This window comes from Fulmarus glacialis, unplaced genomic scaffold (genome assembly GCF_000690835.1).
Source record: "Fulmarus glacialis isolate BGI_N327 unplaced genomic scaffold, ASM69083v1 scaffold2551, whole genome shotgun sequence".
Lineage (NCBI taxonomy): Eukaryota > Metazoa > Chordata > Aves > Procellariiformes > Procellariidae > Fulmarus > Fulmarus glacialis.
The window spans coordinates 80,847-101,667 of NW_009194497.1; the positions used below are offsets into that span (position 1 = coordinate 80,847).

The 20,821-nt window shown below is 43.2% G+C and overlaps 1 protein-coding gene across 1 annotated transcript in view; it reads left to right on the forward strand.

Annotated features, from left to right (window-relative positions):
* FRAS1 (Fraser extracellular matrix complex subunit 1) overlaps positions 1-20,821 on the forward strand; it is a gene marked incomplete at its 5' end in the record, with an annotated part of 117,283 nt that overhangs the window by 28,725 nt on the left and 67,737 nt on the right. Inside the window, 6 exon segments of the mRNA XM_009587766.1 lie at positions 5,217-5,360; positions 7,114-7,254; positions 7,673-7,813; positions 8,723-8,896; positions 11,478-11,618; positions 13,668-13,811. Coding sequence (XP_009586061.1) covers positions 5,217-5,360; positions 7,114-7,254; positions 7,673-7,813; positions 8,723-8,896; positions 11,478-11,618; positions 13,668-13,811 — 885 coding nt within the window.

A 20,821-nucleotide genomic window follows, 5' to 3' on the forward strand; every position in this document is an offset into this window, starting at 1 on the left:
ATTTTATTACTGGTTTGTAGATTACTGATTGTACATTCCATCCAAATTTGCAGTCACGCATGCTTGTAGCTGAAAGTTGCTGGGAAAATTTGTTCCTGTTTCCTCAAGGGAATTAAACCAATTTGCTTTAGTTCTGCCTGGCTGCATTTTCTGCATAAAGTCAAACCAGTGGAGAAAGTCTTAAATTTCAGATACGATCCAGAATTCGTTGCCATTCACTCTTTCTTTGTAACCTCTTTATTTTTACAAATCTCTGATCTAATTGTCCAGATGAGCCTTAGACTGTTCAGAAATATTTTTCTCATAATGGTTTTAACATCTGCAATAAGCATGTTCTAAAAACACAAAAAGGATGAACTAGACTGTGTAAATTGCTGTAGTTCTAGTAAACTTCCTATTGTGGAATTCGCTCTGGAGATGAAAACGACCTATAAGACCAGGTTTCTCACTCCATCCTGTTGTTGAAACACTGTTGTCTGCATTGTAACAAAACACAATTGTTCCTTTTGTTCATGTTTTATAACGTCTGGTCTAATTGAAATCTATTTTGAATTTTGGAATACAGTTGTTTGATCTCTGCCCTATTTTAATCTTACACCAGCATTGTTTCCTGCCCCCATCCCTCCACCTGCTTCTGTAAAGTATTAAAACCATTAAGAGAAAGTAAAGTTGAGAATAAAAGATGATAGGTTAAGTTATGTAGCAGTGTATTTAAAGATCATGGATCAGTTTGTATCAAGCTTAGAGCAGAGTGGTAGATGAAGTCTTACTTGTCAGAAATAGGCTGTGGAAACAGTTAAGAAACCCCCATCAAAGGCAAAGCAAAGGGAAGCAAAAATAAAAGATGTCTGCTGGTAGAACAGAAGGGCTCAAAGGACTTGCAGTGTTCACGGCTCTCAATGCATTTTTTTAACTTAATTATTTATGTTTTCAAGATTATTCAAAAGCCTAGGCAGAACTCAAGTGTTTCTGCTTTTATCTCCCAAAATGTGAATGTTGAAATGTGTAACTTGACACTAACAGACCCAGCTCACTCTGTAGCAAAGCACTTGGATTTTTATTCTCGACCTGTTATTTTTCTCTGCTGTATCCTGGCTGCGGAGACTTACCCTGAGAATAAGTACCTGAACATGACTAAGCTGAGCTTGCCCAGCTCATGGTGAGGAGGGCAGGTTAGAGGTGATTAATGGTACCGTGCGGCACAGAGCGGTTGAACCTCTCTGTGCTTTCCCAAAGCCAAGCAGTGACTTCTTACTGTGTTCTTGTTGGGATGCCATTTGCGTTAGCCCTCCTGCTGTCGGCATACCTGGGAACGTTATACCTGCACTGATGCAGATAGGAGACAGTTTGGTGAGTGGATCTTTAATTGATTCTCTGACTTCTGGTCAATCATGAAAGAACAGAAACACCACTTCGCAGGATCTCTCATCTTCTAAAAGCCTGGGCTTGTGTCACTTCTGTGTGACTCCTACATTACACCCTGCAACTCCCCAGTAACAGAGCTGAGAAAAAGACCCATTGGCTCAGGTGCCACTGGGGTGCTCTTGCTTTAACCAAGAAGTGAGACCCTGGAAGTTTTGTCCATTTAACATTGATTTTCTGGAAAGACATGTTACTGCAGCTTAATGAATACCATCATGTCAGCTGAGGCAGAGTAATTGCACACCCTATTGCAACTGGAAAGTCACCTGTATTCCTTTGAACATCTTTCCTTCAGCAGCAGTGTCTGGTTAAGCCACGGGGTCTTGCGTATAAGTCCAACATCCACAGGAGGAGGAGGCGGCGATGCAAAACGGCCCCTACAAATCTGAACAGAAAATAGCCAGGAAGGGTGAAAACAGTTTCCTGGCGATGCAGTCGCTTCTGTTGATTTATTTTCACACAGCCACTTAGTTGCTGTAGGCAAAGATGTTTTAGCTGACAGTGGCTCATTGAATGCTTCTATTTTTTCCCCTGCTTTTTCAGTGGAGTTGGGGACTGGCTGTTTGGGCGAGGAGCAGCTGTTGAGTCTGGCAGCGATCCAGTGCTGAAAGAGCCAAAGCTTCTGCAGGCAGGGTGTGCGTGGGTGTGTATAAACACGGGGCAGGAACGGGTTGGGGCTGCTGTCCCATCTGCACGAACCCAAGTCCTACATGTTGGGGGTCCATTGCCTACAATTCCAGCTGCCTTTGTACCGTCAGACGGCAGAGTGGAGATATGGGCTGGGATTTAGTAGCTGCTGGACTTGTGACAAAAAAGTCCTCGAGGCACGTGAAAATAAATTGCCTGGTGCCTGTCGCTGCAAGCACGAGAAGTGAAGGATTGTATCTGTAGGAGCATGAATCAGGCTGTGCGCGTTTGTCATCTGGAGACTGGCAGCTGATAACTCCTGGAGGCGCTTGCCACCTCGCAATCAGAAATGGCTGTGTCAGAGGAGTCCGTGGAGCCTGTTCCCGGGGAGGCTTGCGTAGCAGAGCTACTGATTGGAGCAGCGCATCAGAGCTGAGTCTCTTGCTGCAATCATTTTTTTTTGTTGGCCCACCTGAGGAAATCGTTACCGATCCTGTACTTTGAGTCGTTTGCAATGCTTCCAAATGCTAAACGTGGCTGTCTTGCTAAAAATAGGGTTGCATTCTTTCTACCTTCCTTCCTTTCTTCCAAACTCTGCTACTTAGATCCCTTCCCTTTCTGTCTCTAAGAAGCCATTTGGGCCTGGTCTCTGTCTTTGCACATCTTTTTTCAGATGTGTCAACATATTCAGGCAGGCTAAGAGCGAGGGGCTCAAGCTGTGCAGTGGGAAGTCTATAATTAGAGGATCCAAGTCCTGGTACCCACTCTTTCAAAAAGATGTTGGAAGTTAGAGTGAGCTCAGAGAGGAGCGAAACACTCACGGCCAGAAGGTGAAGTGAGGACATTTCAGTACTTAGGAATTTACAGCATGAACTCATACTCTGCAGATAACTTTCGAGTGTAGACGTGCCGTGAGAATCATCCAAGCTGGAATGAGATGCAGCTTTTTATCAGCAAGGGAAATTATCGACTGGAGCAGAAAAGTGTGTACAATCTTTACCTCGGGATGGGATGTTTGGTATTCATTGTGTTGTGATTCAGCTACGATTACATGCGCTTGATAGTGGTGACGGCACTTGCCCCAGGAGGTGGGGGGAAGATCCTTTTGGGTGCAGGATGCCCAGCGTCACATAGGAGTGTTCAGGAACTAGAAGAGCCACAGCGTTCTGGAGAGATCAGGAATAAAGTGGGGGAAAAAAAAAGGTACAGGAAGGTGAGAAGGGGGAAAGCAAACAGCTAGTTACAAGGCAACAGAAGATGAGAAAAGGGAAAATAAACAAAGGTAGAAGTGTGGAGAGGGAACATCTCCGGAAGGTCAAAGGACCATGTGCTGGGCACGAACTCAAATGTCCCGTGTCTTGGCCCCCTAAAAATTCCCTTTTCTAACCCCGTGCATGTCACGTCACATCTCTGTGCTTCAGTTCCCTACATATGAGATGGAGATGATAAGACTTTCCTGCCTTGGGGAGCGGCGAGATCCACTAAGATGGGGTGTTTATCTTATGCTATGCAGCGTGATTCATATATAAGCACAAACATAGGTGCTTCATCTCATTAGTTAACAAACCCAAGAGCAACTGTGGCCTTAAGCAGATAGAAGCAGCATAGAGATCATGCAAAACAGGAGTGAGATGGGAGTAGCGGTCCCCCAGATCACTGGTTTGCTGTAAACTTACTTACAGCTACCTGGATTGCAAACACTTTCACTCTCACCTGTTATTGGGGAGAGGATGAATTGAACACTTAGGGGGTTTATTGTGGCAGGAAGGCGTTTGCTTTTGTCACTGTTCGGTATGTAAATGTGCTCTTAGTTATGTGGATGAGCTGCTGCTGTGTCCGCTGGTTCCTGCGTTACACTGGGACTACTTGCAGATGAGTTTTCCTTGAGTGGGTGCAACTTTGGACGTGTTTGCAGAGACAGGGCAAATGTCAAAAAGTTCTGTTTTCTCCCACCTGCCGCGGTCTGGGAGCACAAGCATGTACCTGCCTTATTGTGAAATAATGAATTTAAGAACATCTTTGGAACATATTTGGGTGTAATCGAGAAAAAAATCTGATAGCTAAAAGAACTGTAATTTACACAGTTCCTGCAAGCACTCGTAGCACAGGATTTAACATGAGTCTGCATCACAGACTTCGTAAACAGTAACCACAGTGGGCTGAATTTCCCCCACAGCTGAACTTGTACAGTTTCGAATAAGGTGGCTTGTTGAACAGCTGGTTTGGGAGGCAGAATTGATCTCCATACAGTTATTAGTTTAATTGTAAGACATGCTCGAGGATCACTGTGTTCTGCCTATGTGCTCCTGTACCCAGATGCCGCAGAGAGGGCATTTATACTGCCTGCCTTGCAGGAATGTGATGTGCTTCAGGAATATGTGAAACATTACCATGTCCCAGCCGCGATACATGGCTCACCCAGAGAGAAAAGTAGCTGGTATCTCAACTCAGTGAGGGAATGCCCCTTCTTTTCTGCTGGCAACGTCAAGGAAAAGATATGCAGTGCCCGCTGTACTGGACCTGGGACCCACTGCCCACCTTTCCCCAGGAATTACTCAGTCTGAGCACGTGAGGATTTCTGCCCTGCCCAACCAGATCGGCCAACAGCCAGAAGTCAGTTCCTTCTGAGCCGGTGCAGAGTCCTGGAAGGGCAGAAGGAGTTGTTTCTAGAAGTAGGCTGTCTTGTTTTTAATTTTGCAGGATCTTGATTGCAGCCCTGCAGTCTAAATCTGTGTTTGTTCATGGAGCTGGGCTAATGTCAGTAGTCACTGCAAGGATCTGATTGCAGATCTGTTTTTTAAGTAGCGTGCGATGGGATCTCTTCCCATTTCCCTTTGTGCTTGTACAGCCCCTAGCACCAGGATGAACAGGACTTAACCAACACTCCTCCAAGTCTGATTACAGCTACAGAAACTGCTCTGATGTATGCTGCATGTCATATTGCATGTACAAAATGAAGCTGTAAATTGTACCCCTGAGATGGCTTGGATGAAAGATACTAACCTAAGAAGAGCAGGTTTTTTTCTTTTCCTTTTCTGAAGCAGTGAATGCCTGTGAATTTAAGGAACGAAACTGCAAAAAAAAAAGTGAATTACTGCAAACTCTTCATTTTAAAGAAATAATTGGAAGTTGATTGTTTGTTAATCCTGCACCTTTCTTTCCTGCAGCTTGTCACGAGTCCTGTTCCTCATGCTGGGGTGCTGCTGACAACAATTGTTTGTCCTGCAGAGACACATCACGCGTGCTAAAAGCAGGGTTCTGCGTGGCCAGCTGTGGACAGGGATTTTATACAAAGGATGGAATCTGCAGCGGTAAATACCTGTTTTCTTCTCCAATTGCAAGAAGTTTCAGAAATGCTCTGCAAAAAAGGAATCAATATTTCATTTAGCCGTGCAGCAGCTGTAATCTTATTCATGTCTAAGAAGCCAGATGCATCTTGTGCATACATATCGGATGAGGAAAGCTGCTGTTTGTTTGTAAGATTATTAATTCATTTAAGCTAATCAGATGCTGAAAAGTTTAAGGTTTTTTCCCCTGACTGAACAGCTTGAAAGCCTAACTAAGTTGTTTCAGAGGGATTGACAAATCCATTTGTGTGCGGAAAGAAAAATGGCCTTTGCCAGCAGGTTTCTGTAAGTTTGTTTATAATTCAGCATCACAGTAACTAATACCTGCACAACAGATGAGACTTGGGAGCTGGGAAGGTTTGCTGAGAAAAGGGGGAGAGATGGCTGGAGGGAATTAAAAGACCTAAGTCAAACAGATCATGAAGGGCAAAAAATCTCAAATAAATAAAGAATCTAAAATTTGCCACAACCATTCAGGTCAAGTCTGGGTTTCTGCTGGCAGCCACCTCCAGCTGCTTTGAAGGACTGTCCAGCATAGTCAGTAGAAATGATGCAGGGGTTGTCTGTCTTCACGCAGGTCTGTCTGAGCCACAGCTAGCTAGAGGGGCCTTAAAACCTGGAGCATGTTGACAAAATCATTGCTATTCTGGCCACTTCTGGATGAATTTCACTTTGACCAGGGTCCCCTTCAGTTTGGTTGATGTCTATACCAGTAAATTATATTCACCTGTGTTTTGAAGTGTGCAGGCTTGAAATCTTACATCCGTAGCTGAAAATCGTTTAAGTTCAAAAGGAAATTTAACTAGGATGCAGCTTGGCCATAATTTTGATTTTTATTGCCAGTGATTTCTCAAAACTGCATAGCTGTTTCTCACAACCTCCAGGATTCAGGCCTTTCATCTTCTACCAAAAACATGCATTTTGATACCCAACTGGAGAGCTGTAAGCTATTTTAAAGGGAGTCTGTCTGACTGGTGAAAAGAAACAAAAATTGGTTAAGTAAAACATTTGGCCCTTCTGAATATAGAGCAGCAATAGTGCTACTGGCTTAGGGAAGCCGGAGTTTCATAGTCCTCTTAGACAACAGGTCAGGTAACTTCAGAACTGACTGCCTGGGAGAATATAGACACAGGAATTGATAAGAAACATTATCATGCTTGATTTTAGATGCATTTTCACGCTTAAAACTTTGACTTGAAGAAAAGGGGGAGGGGGGGAAATTACAGCTTTTTGGTCAGCTTTTCCTCCATCTTTTACTTCCTGAACAGTCTGATAACTGATGCTTGTTGTACAAAGATATGTAAAGATTTATGAGATGGTTTTCATAGATTACATTGTTCAGAATGGTGCTCCCTGTTCACAGACTGTTGGTGAACAGGAGAAACATACTACATTAGCTGGAGGGGGTTGTGTCAGGAGTGGAGGGAGTGCTGGTAGACCCATTTCTGGTATTTTTACTTATTCAGAGTCCTAGAAGGGACACAAGTCAGTGAATACCTGTCTGCACTCACTGTCTACCTCCGTGAATGTCACTACTTATTCCAGGGAAGTGCGAAATGTTACTTGTTCTGGAGAGGAATGTTTAAAGGTGCCTTTCTGACAAAGAAAGGACAAGGCATGGTTTGGCTTACTTTGTTTTATCTATGTGGCCAGGCTGATGGCTCTGTTGTTCTTTGCTTATTCAGTGTGTTTCATTAACGAGTGTCCTCTTTGGCAGCTTGTGACCAGTCCTGTGAAACATGCTATTCAGACCAACCCAGGTGTTTGACCTGTGCTTCAGATAAGTTGTTACATGATGGGAAGTGCATTTCAGAATGCCCGGACGGATATTTCCCAAGTAGCAATGGAAGATGCAGAGGTAAGAGGCGTATTTGCCTTTTCTAAGGCTCTCAAGGCACCTTCCACGTGTTTTCTTCTTTTCCCCAGATGTTTACCTGTGGGGAGGGAATGTTAAGAGCACAGAAGTGCGAGTGGGGAAGGGAATTTGATTTTTTGTTTTCTTTGGTTCACTTGTGATAGATTGTTTTAAATAACCTCTTAATATGCTTGCAAAGCATATTAAGACACGCTGAGATACATATTCAAAACACTGTGTGAGTTATTACTGTTAGTAGTTATTAATACGTGTGCACTTCTGCTCTCATTAGTGCACATAGCTGAATATCATGCCAGCTGGGAGTTTTCATTGTTGGCTGGAGGAGGCTGTAGACAGCAACACCACTCTCAAGGAGAAAAAATGGGATATTTCAGTTCTGTGTGCTCTGTTTCTTTATCAGCTTGTCACGATTCGTGCTCCACATGTGAGGGACCTCTGGCCACTCACTGCACCTCCTGTTCCTTTCCTCTGGCATTGCGCCGGGGCCAGTGCCTTCAGGGCTGTGGAGAGGGTTTTTACCAGGATCACAACATCTGCAAGGGTAAGCTATGTACTTGGAGTAAGTTCCCCAGCTGCTGTAAACCGGTGCATCTATATTGACTTTTGTCGGGCTATGCTCGGAGTACCCAGCTACGATGCTGATCCTTTAACCTATGCTGAACTGGTCAATGAGTAATTCCTGTGTTTGCCTGCTGATTGTTTTCTACTTTGAGAAAAAGCAAATTTTCTCAAATACTTTCTGCGTTCATACCCTCAGGATTTAGTCATCTTGGGGACTTTTTTTTTCTCTCTATGCTGTTGAAATAAACGTGCATTGCTTCCAGTTTTTCTTGACACGAGTTAAGAAATGGATGAAATTCTACACACACGTAGTGGATTTGATAAAACTGAGGTCATTTTTGCAGCAGTGGGAAACCTGAAAATTTGGAAGATGAATTTGTCCTTCCTATGAGCCCTTCAGACTGTCATTTGTTGCTGTCTCTCCCAAGTGAGCTTGTGTTCACCATTGCAGTTTCAGAAATTAAAAGAAAATTGACTGCCTGTGGCACAGTACTGCAGTTTTTTCCCAACATTATTTGTTCATTAATTTTATTCAAGAAAAGAGCTGTTATTTGGGGGTTGGGGGAAAGATGTCAAAGTATTTTTCTAAAATCCCTGTTCCATTATAGAAAACACAGCACTCCGTCTATTTATGGAACAGATTTCTTAGCTTGTGAGTTGCTACAAAGTGTATGCTCTCTGCTAGCTCTTTGAGTATCAGACTGCCTACAGCAATGCAAAACTGGAAAGAGGGATGAACAAGAGGACCCAAACCAGTTGTTTTCTCCCCTTTCTGTCTCACGTTCGCGACCAGATGCCCAGGTTTGCACGGTTGTTGGGCCTTGTCTATCTCTCTGAGAAAGCTATCCTCAGAGCCGTGGCTCTCACTGCTCTCTTGACCTGCGCACAGGTTGCCACCCGTCCTGCCGCGCCTGCATCGGCCCGGGGGTCTCTCATTGCCTGCAGTGCAGGGTGCCAGAGGACGTACTGCAGCCTCACCAGCCTGTGGAAGGAGCTATACATGGCCTTTGCCTCTCTCACTGCCAAGCCCGGTTCTACGTGGAAAGCACAGGAGTCTGCAAACGTGAGTAGAGGATGGGAACAGCTGTTCAAAGCCTTCAGCACAGGGCTGCACTGGATTTTAGGTGTTCGGGGTACGATGTTTGATTCTCGCGTGCTTTGAGCTCCTGTGTTTGCCTTGTGACAGTCATGAATGTTTAAACTCAGTAACTTTCAGAATGGCATGTGCTAGTACTTTTGAAGGAAAATATACTCTACGTGTAATTTTTGACTAAAGGATTCAGGTACTTTTTTTAAAATGACTGTGTTCAAGTCTGCACAGCTTAGCTTAACTTTCTGTTCACTGAAGTTGAGTGATTTTTACCACTGACTTATTTTGAAGCAGGATCAATCCTTAAATCCTTTTCAGAAAAGACTGAGCTGTCTCCTTATTAGCTCTTGGAGCAGGTCAAGACATCCCACAGCAGGCTTTTCTTTTGAGGAAGCTCTTTGATAGATGCCCTGCAGCACACGGGCCATCACTGCTCCTGAAATACCAAGTAGGAAGCATTTCCATGAAGACTAGAGTTTGGAAAAGAGGTTAACGTGGTGTACGTTGGGGATATATGTGGTTTCACACCGCTTTGAGAGAAAATTGTTGTGGACTTGAGCAAAGAATGTTTACTGGGTGGATCAGCAAGCCAGTCTGTGGCTCTACAGAGCTTGTGGCAGCCGGTGTGGATATCTGTACAAAAACACACGGCAATATCTTGAAAATAACGCAGACAGAAGCAGGCTGAGAGGTTAGACTGTGAACATCTTGTGCCAACACAGCCCACCCTAAGCCTAAGGAGAAATGATACTTTCAGAAATGGCAATGACTTCCCTGTGTGGAAAGACCAGTCATAGAGACAGTGACTCTACAGCACTTAAGTAAAGTAATAGTAATAACAATAGCAACAATGCTGCTGATGGCTGTTTCTTCCTGTTCGAAAAACATTTTCTAGAAATGGACATAATTTAAAAATGTAAAATATTTTGATTTTATCTCTTCATCTCAACCTGATGGAAAGAGCCTGTACAAGCTTTTTTTTTGCCTTAGGGGGATCTTAAAAAAGGAAGAAGTGGCTTTTTTTCTGGTGGAATGATTCTGTCTTTAACAGTGACCTACATAGACCATAAAGTATCCAGTGCTTTGGACTTGTTCCTGAAGGCATTGGTGTAGAGCCTCCAATCCAGGCAGTGCTGTTCCTTGGCAAGTAATGGGGTTTCTTGGCTAAGTCCAGGTTATGGTATAGAAACTGAGTAAAGAAATTGGTATACCACTGCCTCAAATGCGTGAACAGACCTGTACAAACAGGCCTGAGCAGAGTTCGGTGACAGTGCTGAATTATGTCATTGGGCAAGAATGCCGGCACAGCCCTTCACGTTATTAGCTCTGCCATATTACTGATGGCGTTAGAATAGTAGTTTATTTATTGCAGAAGGGTGTGAAGATTCAAGATTTCAAACTTTGAGCTACCCCCGTAAAATACTCATGCAAAGTCTGTAGATGCACCTTTTTGAAAAAGTAAACCCACAACAGATGTGTACCGTGCCTACATTATCTGTGCAGAACAGAAGCACGTTCATATGTAGGTTAAAATGCTGGCTTTGAAGGTTTTACCTGTGTGGTTGTGAATTTCTCACCAAACCACAGAAATATCTCTATCTCTATTTTTCTAATGCTTGAGAGTTCCCTGATGAAACTGTAAGAAATTTCTCTCTGATATGATTTGAGTCATTTGAGCCAAAGATAGTCCTGGAGATATTGCATTTGTGATGAGGATCCCTGACTTCTCTCTGTGGATCTCTGGCAGACAGCTAAGTGTACTTGTGTAAATCATTTTATTCCATTTCATTTCTTCTCTCCAGCCCTGTGTCTGTCTTGTCTCCCAGAGGGCGGGAAGTCTCTCTTCGTGTTCAACGGAGACTCACACGGTGGAACCTGTGGCCTTGAGTCACTGCTCTAATAAATACTAGGTTTTTAACTAATGACTTTATGTATTTATTTAATCAGATTACTGGGTTTAAGATGGCTTGTTTTAGGGTCAGTACCAGTAAAGGTGAAGAAGCCTAACGTTTTAACTGCACTCTTTTCATTCTTGCTGCAGCAGCCTTGTAATGAGCGTTCACTTCACCAGCTCTAAAGTCAGGTGGCCAGCCCACCTCTATGTATATTTGCTCTTAATGCTGCAGAATGGCTGATGATAACCATGCAGTGGTGCTGGGTAGAAAATCCTTCCTGAAGTAACTGTAGGGTGATAGCAAAAGATGATTTCAGAATCTCCGAAGTTTGCAGAACCCCAGAGACCTTATAGGGAGGAGAACGGTATTACACGGCGGTGTGCGTCTCGGCTTTCCGTTTCAGTAATGAATTGTGTAGGTGCAAAGAAATATTAAATATGCAGCTATCTGTGGTTGCTCCTTATCTTCAAGAAGTCTTCTGTACAGCCTTTGTACTCCTGCCCTTTCTACCTTTCACAAGCAGAGAATCCTGTAAAGGAAATACCTCCCTGTCATCTCTGGGGAGAAAGCAATCTAGCCGTACTCTAGGACAGTAACATCCAAGATAAGCTAGAACTAATTTGGCTCTCTCTGTCTTCTTGTTTTTCCCTTCCCTGCAGAGTGCCACTCCTCCTGTGCAGGCTGCGTGGGGAACACTTCCCAGGACTGTACGGCTTGTCTGTCTTCCCACGTCCTGCTTGAAGGCAGATGCCTCTCTGAGTGTCCAGAGGGGCTGTTCAGCCACGAAGATCACTGCTACTGTAAGTGCATAGTGCAGGCACCTGCAGCTTGTACTGCTGAATTTCATTGCATGCACGTTTTGTAATGCATTTCTCAATGTAATTACAGATGCTGTCGGATTTATATGAGGCTATTTAAGTATTTTCAGGGGAGAATAGGATAGTCCAATTTCAGGAAATGGAATCTCCTTCTAATGGGAGAGAGGCGTACACATTGAATCATAAATTATAATCAGTTTTGCTCCTCTGGACTGTTTCCCTGAAGATACCTTGTGTTTCATTTCAGTAGGCTTGGACGATGTTCTTAGCCGGCGTGCTGTGGCAGAAGAGGTCTTTACCGGCCAACGCTGAAGCATGGGCAGCTTTTGTTCTTTTGTTAGGCTAGATAAGCATGTTGTCCATATGAATTAGCTTTATTTTTATTCCACTGCTGGCTATAGGGCTGGGTTTAGAAGGAAGGAATTCTGCAGATGCAGGAGAAAAGCCGTTACATCTATGAATATGCCTGATCAGTAGCAGGGACAGCATTATTTATTTGTGTCTCAGCCTTGCCCACCAGTCAGCTAGTAGCCTTCATTCAGCTTGTTTGATCTCATCTAAGCAGAGGACTGTGACTACCGACCTTCTGAGTGACTGCAACGATTAAATCCTGTTTGCCACTTGCAGAAAATGGTGGCCTTTGGGGTATGCCGTTCGTTATGGGCTGCTAAGTACAATGGGTGAGGAAATGCAGGCCTTAGAAATCTGATTAGTCCCTTCAAGGTTATCTGAAAGTTGTCTGTGGTATTATAATAGATTCATTGGGTCAGGCATCCATGTATGTGCTCTGGCAGTAGGAGAAATTTACTGATTGCTTCCCTGGGAGGCCTCAAGTTTAGAGAGAGAAACCTCTTCTAAAGTCCATTGCTCTATTTATTCCATTTATTCATCCAAGGAACAACTCTATAAATACATTTATTTGGCAGGCCATTGTAAAGATTCATCCATTTTGAGGTTGCGCGCTGCCACCTTAGAGCTGAGGTAACTGCTGAATGCTGCATTATGCAGTTTATGTATAATGTAAATGTCTTAGAAACAGAATTTCAGTGTCAGGAAAGCGGCATTTTTCTGCGTGCTGCCAGCTTAGATCTCCCGCAGTTTTTGAACAGCGAAGCTCGGTTAATATAGGTGTGTCTAGAAAATTGATTCTTCCTTTTGAACACTGGATTCATGGGCATGATTGCTGAGAAGCTGAGAAGGTGGTGGGACATGATGCGTTAGGTCTTTAACACTGGAGCCTTATGCTGCGGCGGCTGCGAAACGCCCAGCTTCCATGTGGGGAGTGAGGAATTGTGTGTAGCCTGGGGGAGTCCTGAGGTGGGAGATTTTTGAAGTTGTGTGCTTCTATTCGTAGAAGAGCTTTAAAAGTAGTTTTTAAGAATTTATTACGGATCATTAGCCATAGTATTTCTATCTCCCTCATATCTGTAGCGTGGAAATACGGTATCCGTCTTTAAAGGTGGAAGGATACAAAAGCAGTCTGAGTGAAATATTTTTGAGCAATCTTAACCACTTTCTCTGCAATCTTTTTGTTGAGTTTTTAGCAGACAGGGTAGCTAATAAGCTGGCATGGCATTCAGGTTTTATAAGTTTCAGTTTGGGAGGGCTTTGTGCAGAAATCATTCCTGGATTTTCCACTCGTGAATATCGAACTCATGCCACTATGATGTTCATACAATCCCAAGATGTTTAATTTATCTCCCCTGTGCATTCCACTCTCTTTCTTACGTGCACAAGCATATGCTGGAGGGAGGAATAAAAGGGCCAATCTCTTTATATTTTATATTTTGTATAGATCTATACCTTGATTGATGCAGAGAACAAACCACATTTTTAAATTGACAATTCATTTCTCATCTTGTTTATTCAAAATGAGGTTGTAAGATCCTTCCAAACCACAACTCTGCTGTTAGATCATTTTATGTCCATGTTTTGTAGGAGTAAATGATTATAGGGGCTGGCCTTCTGGGGAGGGGAGAGTGTAAGGTGGACTATACCAAGAGCATAACAAGTGTTGATTTTCCTATCCAGCCTGTCATCCATCCTGCAAGACGTGCCGTGGCCCTTCGGATTTGGACTGCTTAACCTGCCATCCCCACGCGACTCTAGCTAGTGGAAAGTGCAGGACTAGCTGCAAGGAAGAGCAGTATCTCAACCTGGTGGGATATTGTGTGGGTAAGTAAGAGGAGATGGCGTGGGTCATACAGTGTGGTGATCTTTCTGTGGCATTAACCAGCTACTTGAGCACACGCTATGAAGAAATCAAATCGCCTGTTGTGAGTAAAATGTCACACAGATGAAAATACCAGGAGGAAGCTCTCCGGTGTGCATAGTATATAGCAAAGCCGCTTGCCACTCTTGCTATACATATCTTCACCAGAGCTGCAGGAAGTCAGCTGCGAATTGTGTAAGGCAGGTAGCAGGGAGAGGGAGGCAAGGCTCTCCTTTGCCAGGTTTGGTGTGAAGACTTGAGATCACATGTATGGACCAGTGTGTCTGGAAATCATCAGAGCGTTCGTATATTTATTAATATCATAATGAGCAGCTTAACAACAGAATGGGCTGCAGCGCTGCTCTGTTGAGTGGTGATGTGCTTGCCTTTGCCAGGCCAAGGGCATATCCGTGTCTCGCTCCAGTCTGGGCTGTACAGCATTCTGCCTGTCGCTGTAGAGCCAAGCCTGGGGGACCCAGAGCCAGGAAAGCTGCTGGTCCTGCACATAGCTTCAGTAAAGTGAGTTAAGGAAACATTTGTGATTCAGAGAAGCCGTTTATGGGGCCCTAAAGAAAAATTGGCACAGCTAGCATCGCTGTGTGCATTTTGGGGAGGTAACAGGATTTCTATATAGGGGTTATACTTTGTGGGTGCTCGGTGCCTGCACTTAAGCCTATCATCAGAAGCCACTGATTGCATTTATCTGTTTAAAAAGAAAAATCGCATTTAATCCATCACGCAGACATGTATAAACATAGCCTGGGAACCGCTCCAACAATTTCTGAGCTCTATCAAGCCATTTTTTTCTTTATCAAAAAAAGATACGGTGTGTGAGGCTTAATCTAGGCTGAACAGTTCCAAATGAGATAAGGAATCCTAAGAAAAGGGAAAAATGCATTAGACGTAATAAATATATCCATTGAGAGGCAATTGTTCTCAATTTAATATAGATGATTCCCCTTCACGGAGACTTCTTTTTGTTTAATATGTGTTGGGTTTTTTTTTTTTATGAAAGACTTGTCTCTTTGCTCTCCACAGATTAATTTTATGAACCATTTCTTCATCTTCCTTTTAAACAACAGTTGTCATTTTGTCTGCAGAGACAAAGAGAGGGGGGAGACAAAGTGTCTGAGGAGTAGGAAAATATCCTAGAAGTATTGTACAGCTCCTTAGGTATACAAGAAATCAGGCTGGGGAATCAAGATGTTTCATACAGTCAAGTAATTACAATATGGAGATAATTCAGCATTTCAGTGTAAAGAGCTGTCTCTGCCCTGTAAAATTTCAGAGGCTACAGTGACAGTCCTGTCACGTCATACCTGTATGCACTTTATTTCTTCCACCTTATTTTCCCATTACTTTGCATTATGCTTCCTGTGAAAAAAGGCTTGTGGAAATGTGGTCTTCCACATTGGAAAAACTTAGTTTATCTTAAACCAAGATTCTTTCTGAGGAGGGTTTACTCTGCTCTTTGCTGCATGCTACATGCTTTAATTATCCCTTTTAGACTGCTGTTACCTGTAAGTTTGGCGAGGCGTCGTGGAGCAATAAGTGTGCTCCTCAAATCCCAGGTGATTAGGTAGACGTCACAGTGCCTGGCAATAAAGAGGAGTGGAAATTGGGAACAATGGGCTCGCTCAGGCGATGTGGAGGGCAAGCTTTGACCTCCAGATGCGCTACACTGACAGTGATGAATCATCTGTAAAGAACCTTGCCTGGCTTTCCAAAGCAATTGCAGTCTGGTGATGCATCCTTTCCTTGCAAACTAACAAGCTTTATTTCGAAACCCTGTAGGTCGTGAACATGGTTCACTGTTTGGTGACTTGTCTTCTCAAAGCAGAAACATGTTTTCAAGGCTTGGTTCACAATGCCTGGCATCATTGAGCGTCAATAGCATTTGAATCTGTGCCCCCAAAGCAGGAGAGAAGGCTTTCCGGGTGTAACATAGTAGAAGCATAAGGAGATACCTTTCCTCCTCCCAGCTCTGACCTTAGTCATGCTGTGTGACTCGCTTGTGTCAGTCCTGTCTTCGAGAGGGCAGTACAGATATTCCTTGTAACATAGGAACCCTTAATGTTCACATGGTCTTGCACATAGATGCATTGATGTTTCTTTGTCTGACTGAAGTTTTGAAAATCCCTGCGGAGGAACATAGTTATTTGTTGCCTTTAAAAAAAAGTTGTGCTTTGGTCTCGGATCTGCAGTCTGAAGTGTGTTGCACTTTGTGCCAAATTTATGTCTGATGTTTAAGCAAAGGATGTGTGTGGCCAGTTCTGCTAGAGATAAAGAGCTCCACATCCAGGTTGTTAAATTTCACTCATTCGTCTCATTCAGCACTGATTGAAATGCTAAATTTGCCCTTGCAAGTTATTAATTACCAGTTAAAGAGCAGCTGTCCCATAAAAGAGAACATTAAAACCCCTGACACTTGCATAATATATGATTTGCATCAGAATCTAACAAAGCTTTTTCCTTTGCTTCCCAAAGCGATATTTTTTACAGTTATCTTCTCATTTATCTCTAATTCCTGACCCTCCAGGCAGAACTGTGTTACGACTTATAGGGACTGCTGTGCATTATAGTCACCTGTCATACTTTATGGACCTGCAGGGGAAAATCTTTCATACAGGATGCAGAAAACCAACTGTCACTTGAAACCATTGCCTGTGAATTAATGTTGTTATTGTACATGTTGCTTGAATGAGGATTGGAACATTTGCCTTGTTAATAGAAAAGAAAGATGTTGTTTTCAGCAGTTTATCAAATAAGCATTTCAAATGTAAGCAGAAGAAAGACAAAATGGCCTCAAATTTCAAAAGATCAATTGAGTTTCTAAGCTCTGATTTGGGCACACTAAATTTGTGTCAGTCTTCCTTGAGAATGGTCAATTTATGAGTTTTATTTTATAGCTAGTGTATGGACAGGAATGTGGTTTTGGCTTTTGCAGTCTCCTGTTGAGTCTCAGGTCTTATGTGGTTTTTGTTTTCCTAGTCTGAAAACACTCTGATTTCTGTCTCCCTCTTATCCAAGACAACTTCAGCTTCAGGAAACGTTGCAGTCACCAGTCTGAAAAATAACACCATCGCTAAAACTGTTGTCCTGCTCTTACCTTTCTGATTTGAATAAATCATACGCCTGTCTTGAGGCTTCCTCGTTGATCTTTTCCTGACTCGGTGGAAGGGCAATTAGAAAAATGCAGAGGGACTGTGCAGTGGCTGAAGAAAGAAGTTCACAGACTGAGCTCTGCTGGATGCTCAGCTGAGACGTAAAAGGGTGCAAAGGACTACCTACCAGAATTAGTAGCAAGGGCAGCTGGCCTGAAATGAAAATCAAAACACCCACTGATACAGTATTCCCCAAGGTCCTATCTTAACTTCCAACTGCATCTTCCTTGAAAGGGAACTCCCAATCCCCATGTTCAGCTGCTCAGGCCCTTGCTTTCTTAGGCTGTGTGCAGTTGCGAAAATGTTCAAAGATAAACCAGAAGAGCTCACGCAGGAGGATGCCTGTAACAAGCCTTTCTGCCTTGTTCTTAAAATTCCAGAAGGGACACTCTGACAACAAGAAATACATTCAGCTCCTTGTAAAATTAATGAGCTGTTGCCATGCTCTTTAGAGAGACATTGATATCATCACAAAGAGCTGGAGTTTCTCTGAGCAGAGCAAGAGAGAAACGGAGGGCTTTGCTCCACTTAGTCGCTGGCATGCAACCTCCTACAGGAATTAACAGCTGAGCTGCCAGAGGAGGAAAATGGAAGATCATTTCCCTACTTGGGTCTGGGCTCATTTGTGCTAGGCACCATCCGGCTGGATTTCCCACATTACGCTGCCTAGACAAGCTCCCACCCTTTTCAGAAGATGCAGGCAGATCCCTGCAAAAGTGGTTGCACTTCACGAGGAGTTCATCTCGCTTGTTTGTATGACAAATTCCCTTTTAGGTCTTTTAAAGGAGAGGAAAAAAACCTCTTCCAACAACCAAATCAAACCAAAAATCCTGGACAGAGCTAGATGTCCTTCTGAATCAACCATACAGATTTTCTTCCTAGATTTACTGTAAGGCGCTAGAGAACGTTTGCGTGCTGACATGCCTGTAAATTGCATGGTGTTTTAAGTACTGATTTAAAGTAGTACTCTGTTGTAAACCTCATACCTTGCCTTAGAGTATATAGTACGAAACTTGCATCAGGGAATTTTCTTCTAAAGAGCTCTTAAGAGGGGAGGTGTATTTAAACAATACAAGTGGATGATTGCTTAGCAAATGGTGGAACTGAGAGGTAGGAATGCCTCTGGTTTCCTTTATGAGCATTCGCAAACACTTTAGAGATAATTTTGTCTCCTCAAACAGCCTTCTCTGTCTTGAGAGGCAAGGGAACAGTGTATAATAGATACTTTCCATATAGGAAGAGCACTATTTTCTTTCGGTTTTTTGCTTGCTGAGAGAAAGCTAAAGAGGGTGTGGAAGTAAACTACCTCTGGAAATGGAAATCTGTGTAAGTAATTATATTATAATTTACAATGAAAGTGGCTTTATAGGAAGATCAGTGATAGGTAAGGTGGGGTGTGGGTTTTTTTGCATAGAGGTGAATTGCAGAGAACAAATTAGAGCCAGCTGAAAGGGAGGCAGGAAAAAGTTTTGTTTGGATGGTGGAAGGCAAGTCAGTAGTCTCAAAAAGATGACTAGGGAGGCATTGGGACTACGAGCAAGGTGGTGCCATGCTGCCCTGAAGAATCCAGTTTGGATACTGGAAGAAGTCTAAGGGAGTTACGTAACTGCATTGCATAGACCTGCAACAAGCATGGGATGTGAAGCCTCCGAAAGCCCAAAGCCCGCAGGCAGTAACCTGCCTGCTGGCTGAGCTGGAGTGAGGATTGACAGGGAGAAGGCAGAAGCAGGAGACAAATACGGTTGTGCGGTATTATTGAGAAGCATAAAGAAAACACTTTGCTTCCATTAGTCCTCGCTTCAAAGAGAGCCTGCTGTGAAAAATTTAAATAATCTTTTCCAAAACAAAGCATTACAGTTCTTCCTTTACTCTCTCACTACGTCCCCGATGTCCCTCAAATTCACCATGAGCATCAGTTCTGGTTTTTTATTTGGTGTTGTGTGCTCTTTGATCTCCAGGCTTGCAAAGGAATAAGAGAACGATGGGTCTGATTTATCCTAAAACAGTAACTGGGAAAAAGAACTCTTTCAATACACAAGAGCAAACATAGAGGCTGTAAAGAGAAAACTGTGCTGCAACAGCACCTAGTTTTGTAGATACTTAGCTTTTTAAATGTTAGTTTCGGAGAGTCTAGTTATTTAAAGTAGATACTGGTTATTTGGTTTTCTTTGTCTCATTTTTGTGCTCTGTTTATGGAACCTATTGACCGTACACAGGTGTCTCTTTTGTTCTTGGTAACTGAAAAACTATTGCTGGGTTTGGTTACTTATTGCATCTAGCCAAACTCTCTATTAGAGGCCAGTCGCTCCAGCAAGAGATTAAACTGGAGGAGTATTATTTTAACAACAAGGGGAGTAGACATATTGCCAGGTAAATGTGGAAGTATGAGAAACCAATTGGATTTATGTTAATTTTATTGAATATAAGTGCATGAAAGTCTTCACCCCACCTCCAGCCCTGTGCATACAAATTACATACGGTGCTCTGGGCCTTTTGGATGATACTTTAGCCCTTGCTCTCTATGATGAGCTGTGTGTGATCCTTTCTGGCTTCAGTGAGGCTACAGATACATGGCAGGTCTTTCCACTCTGATGTCAGTGCAGGTTTGGGATCTTTGGCTGTGAAGATTTATGGGATGATGTCTTGGGTATTGAGTTCTTCTCCTGTGCAGTCAGAAGCTGCAGTACGGTAACCCCTGTAAGCTGTAACCCCGCTAAGGAGGTTTTGAGGTTTGTCACTGAGTTTGGGAGCACCACTTCGTGTGCTGCTTTTCTTTTCTTACCACTGTCCTGACAGTGATAGATCGAGGACCTAAAGAGTCGTTATCTAAAGCGTAATGTTCCTTTTTGCTCACCTTTTACCTCCCCTCTGGCAGTTAATTTCCCATCTGCAAGGTTGGGAGTGTAGGGCAGAAACTAGATAGGTTATATACCCTGTAAAGTCAGGAGGTGAAAGAGGCAGCTGCTTTAAGGACCTCGAATCCCTGGATGCAGTCAGAATTGCATTCATTTCTGAGCTGCATCTGTGCTTTTCCACCAGTGTTTGGTAAGAATCATCTATGTGTATCGTATAGGAGAAGTCAGGCTAGGGTTAGACTCCAGTCGCTATCACGTTCTTGCAGGTATGAATGCAGAATTCCCCTGGACTTCTATGTGAGCCTGTCTTCAGCTTGTAAAATTAGATTGCCTGACAATCTGTAGTAATGCTGTCACGAGAGACAAAAGACGGAAAATTGAACCTTCAGTGGAAATCAGACAAGAGGCCAGGTGCTGAAATCAAGCCGCATTATTACATTTCTTTCAAGACAGTCGTTATTTCCTTTATAATTTTCTGAATTACCATAATGAGGATTAATTTGGGTTCCAGGTTGCCTTACACCGCACTGTTGTTCATACAAAAGGCTTGTTGTAAAACCTTTTGAAGCACCTAAGTTCAGGCAGAGGTCAGGAGACACAAGCTTGTGTGCTGCTGGAGAAAAATTAAAAAAGGAAAAGGTTTTGAGGCACTTTCATGCAACTCTAAATGCCACTCTTGGCTTGGCTTTGAGGTCTGCAGTGGCCTCTTCAGGGTATGGATGTCTCATTTGTGTGGGAAAATCTGAACAGTAAGAACTATGGGAGAAGGTCATACAGCTGTACAGGTTGTGCTCTTCGTTTTTCAACGGTGGGAGCAGAGGGAGGTGAATGCCTACAGCTGCCAGCGTAGTTTGTTAAAGATAAACCTGTGGGTAGAAGCAACTAAAATCAGAGAAAGGTTTGGGGAAAGCGAAGAGCTTTGAACTGACTTTGTACAAAGCTTTCCCGAGCTCA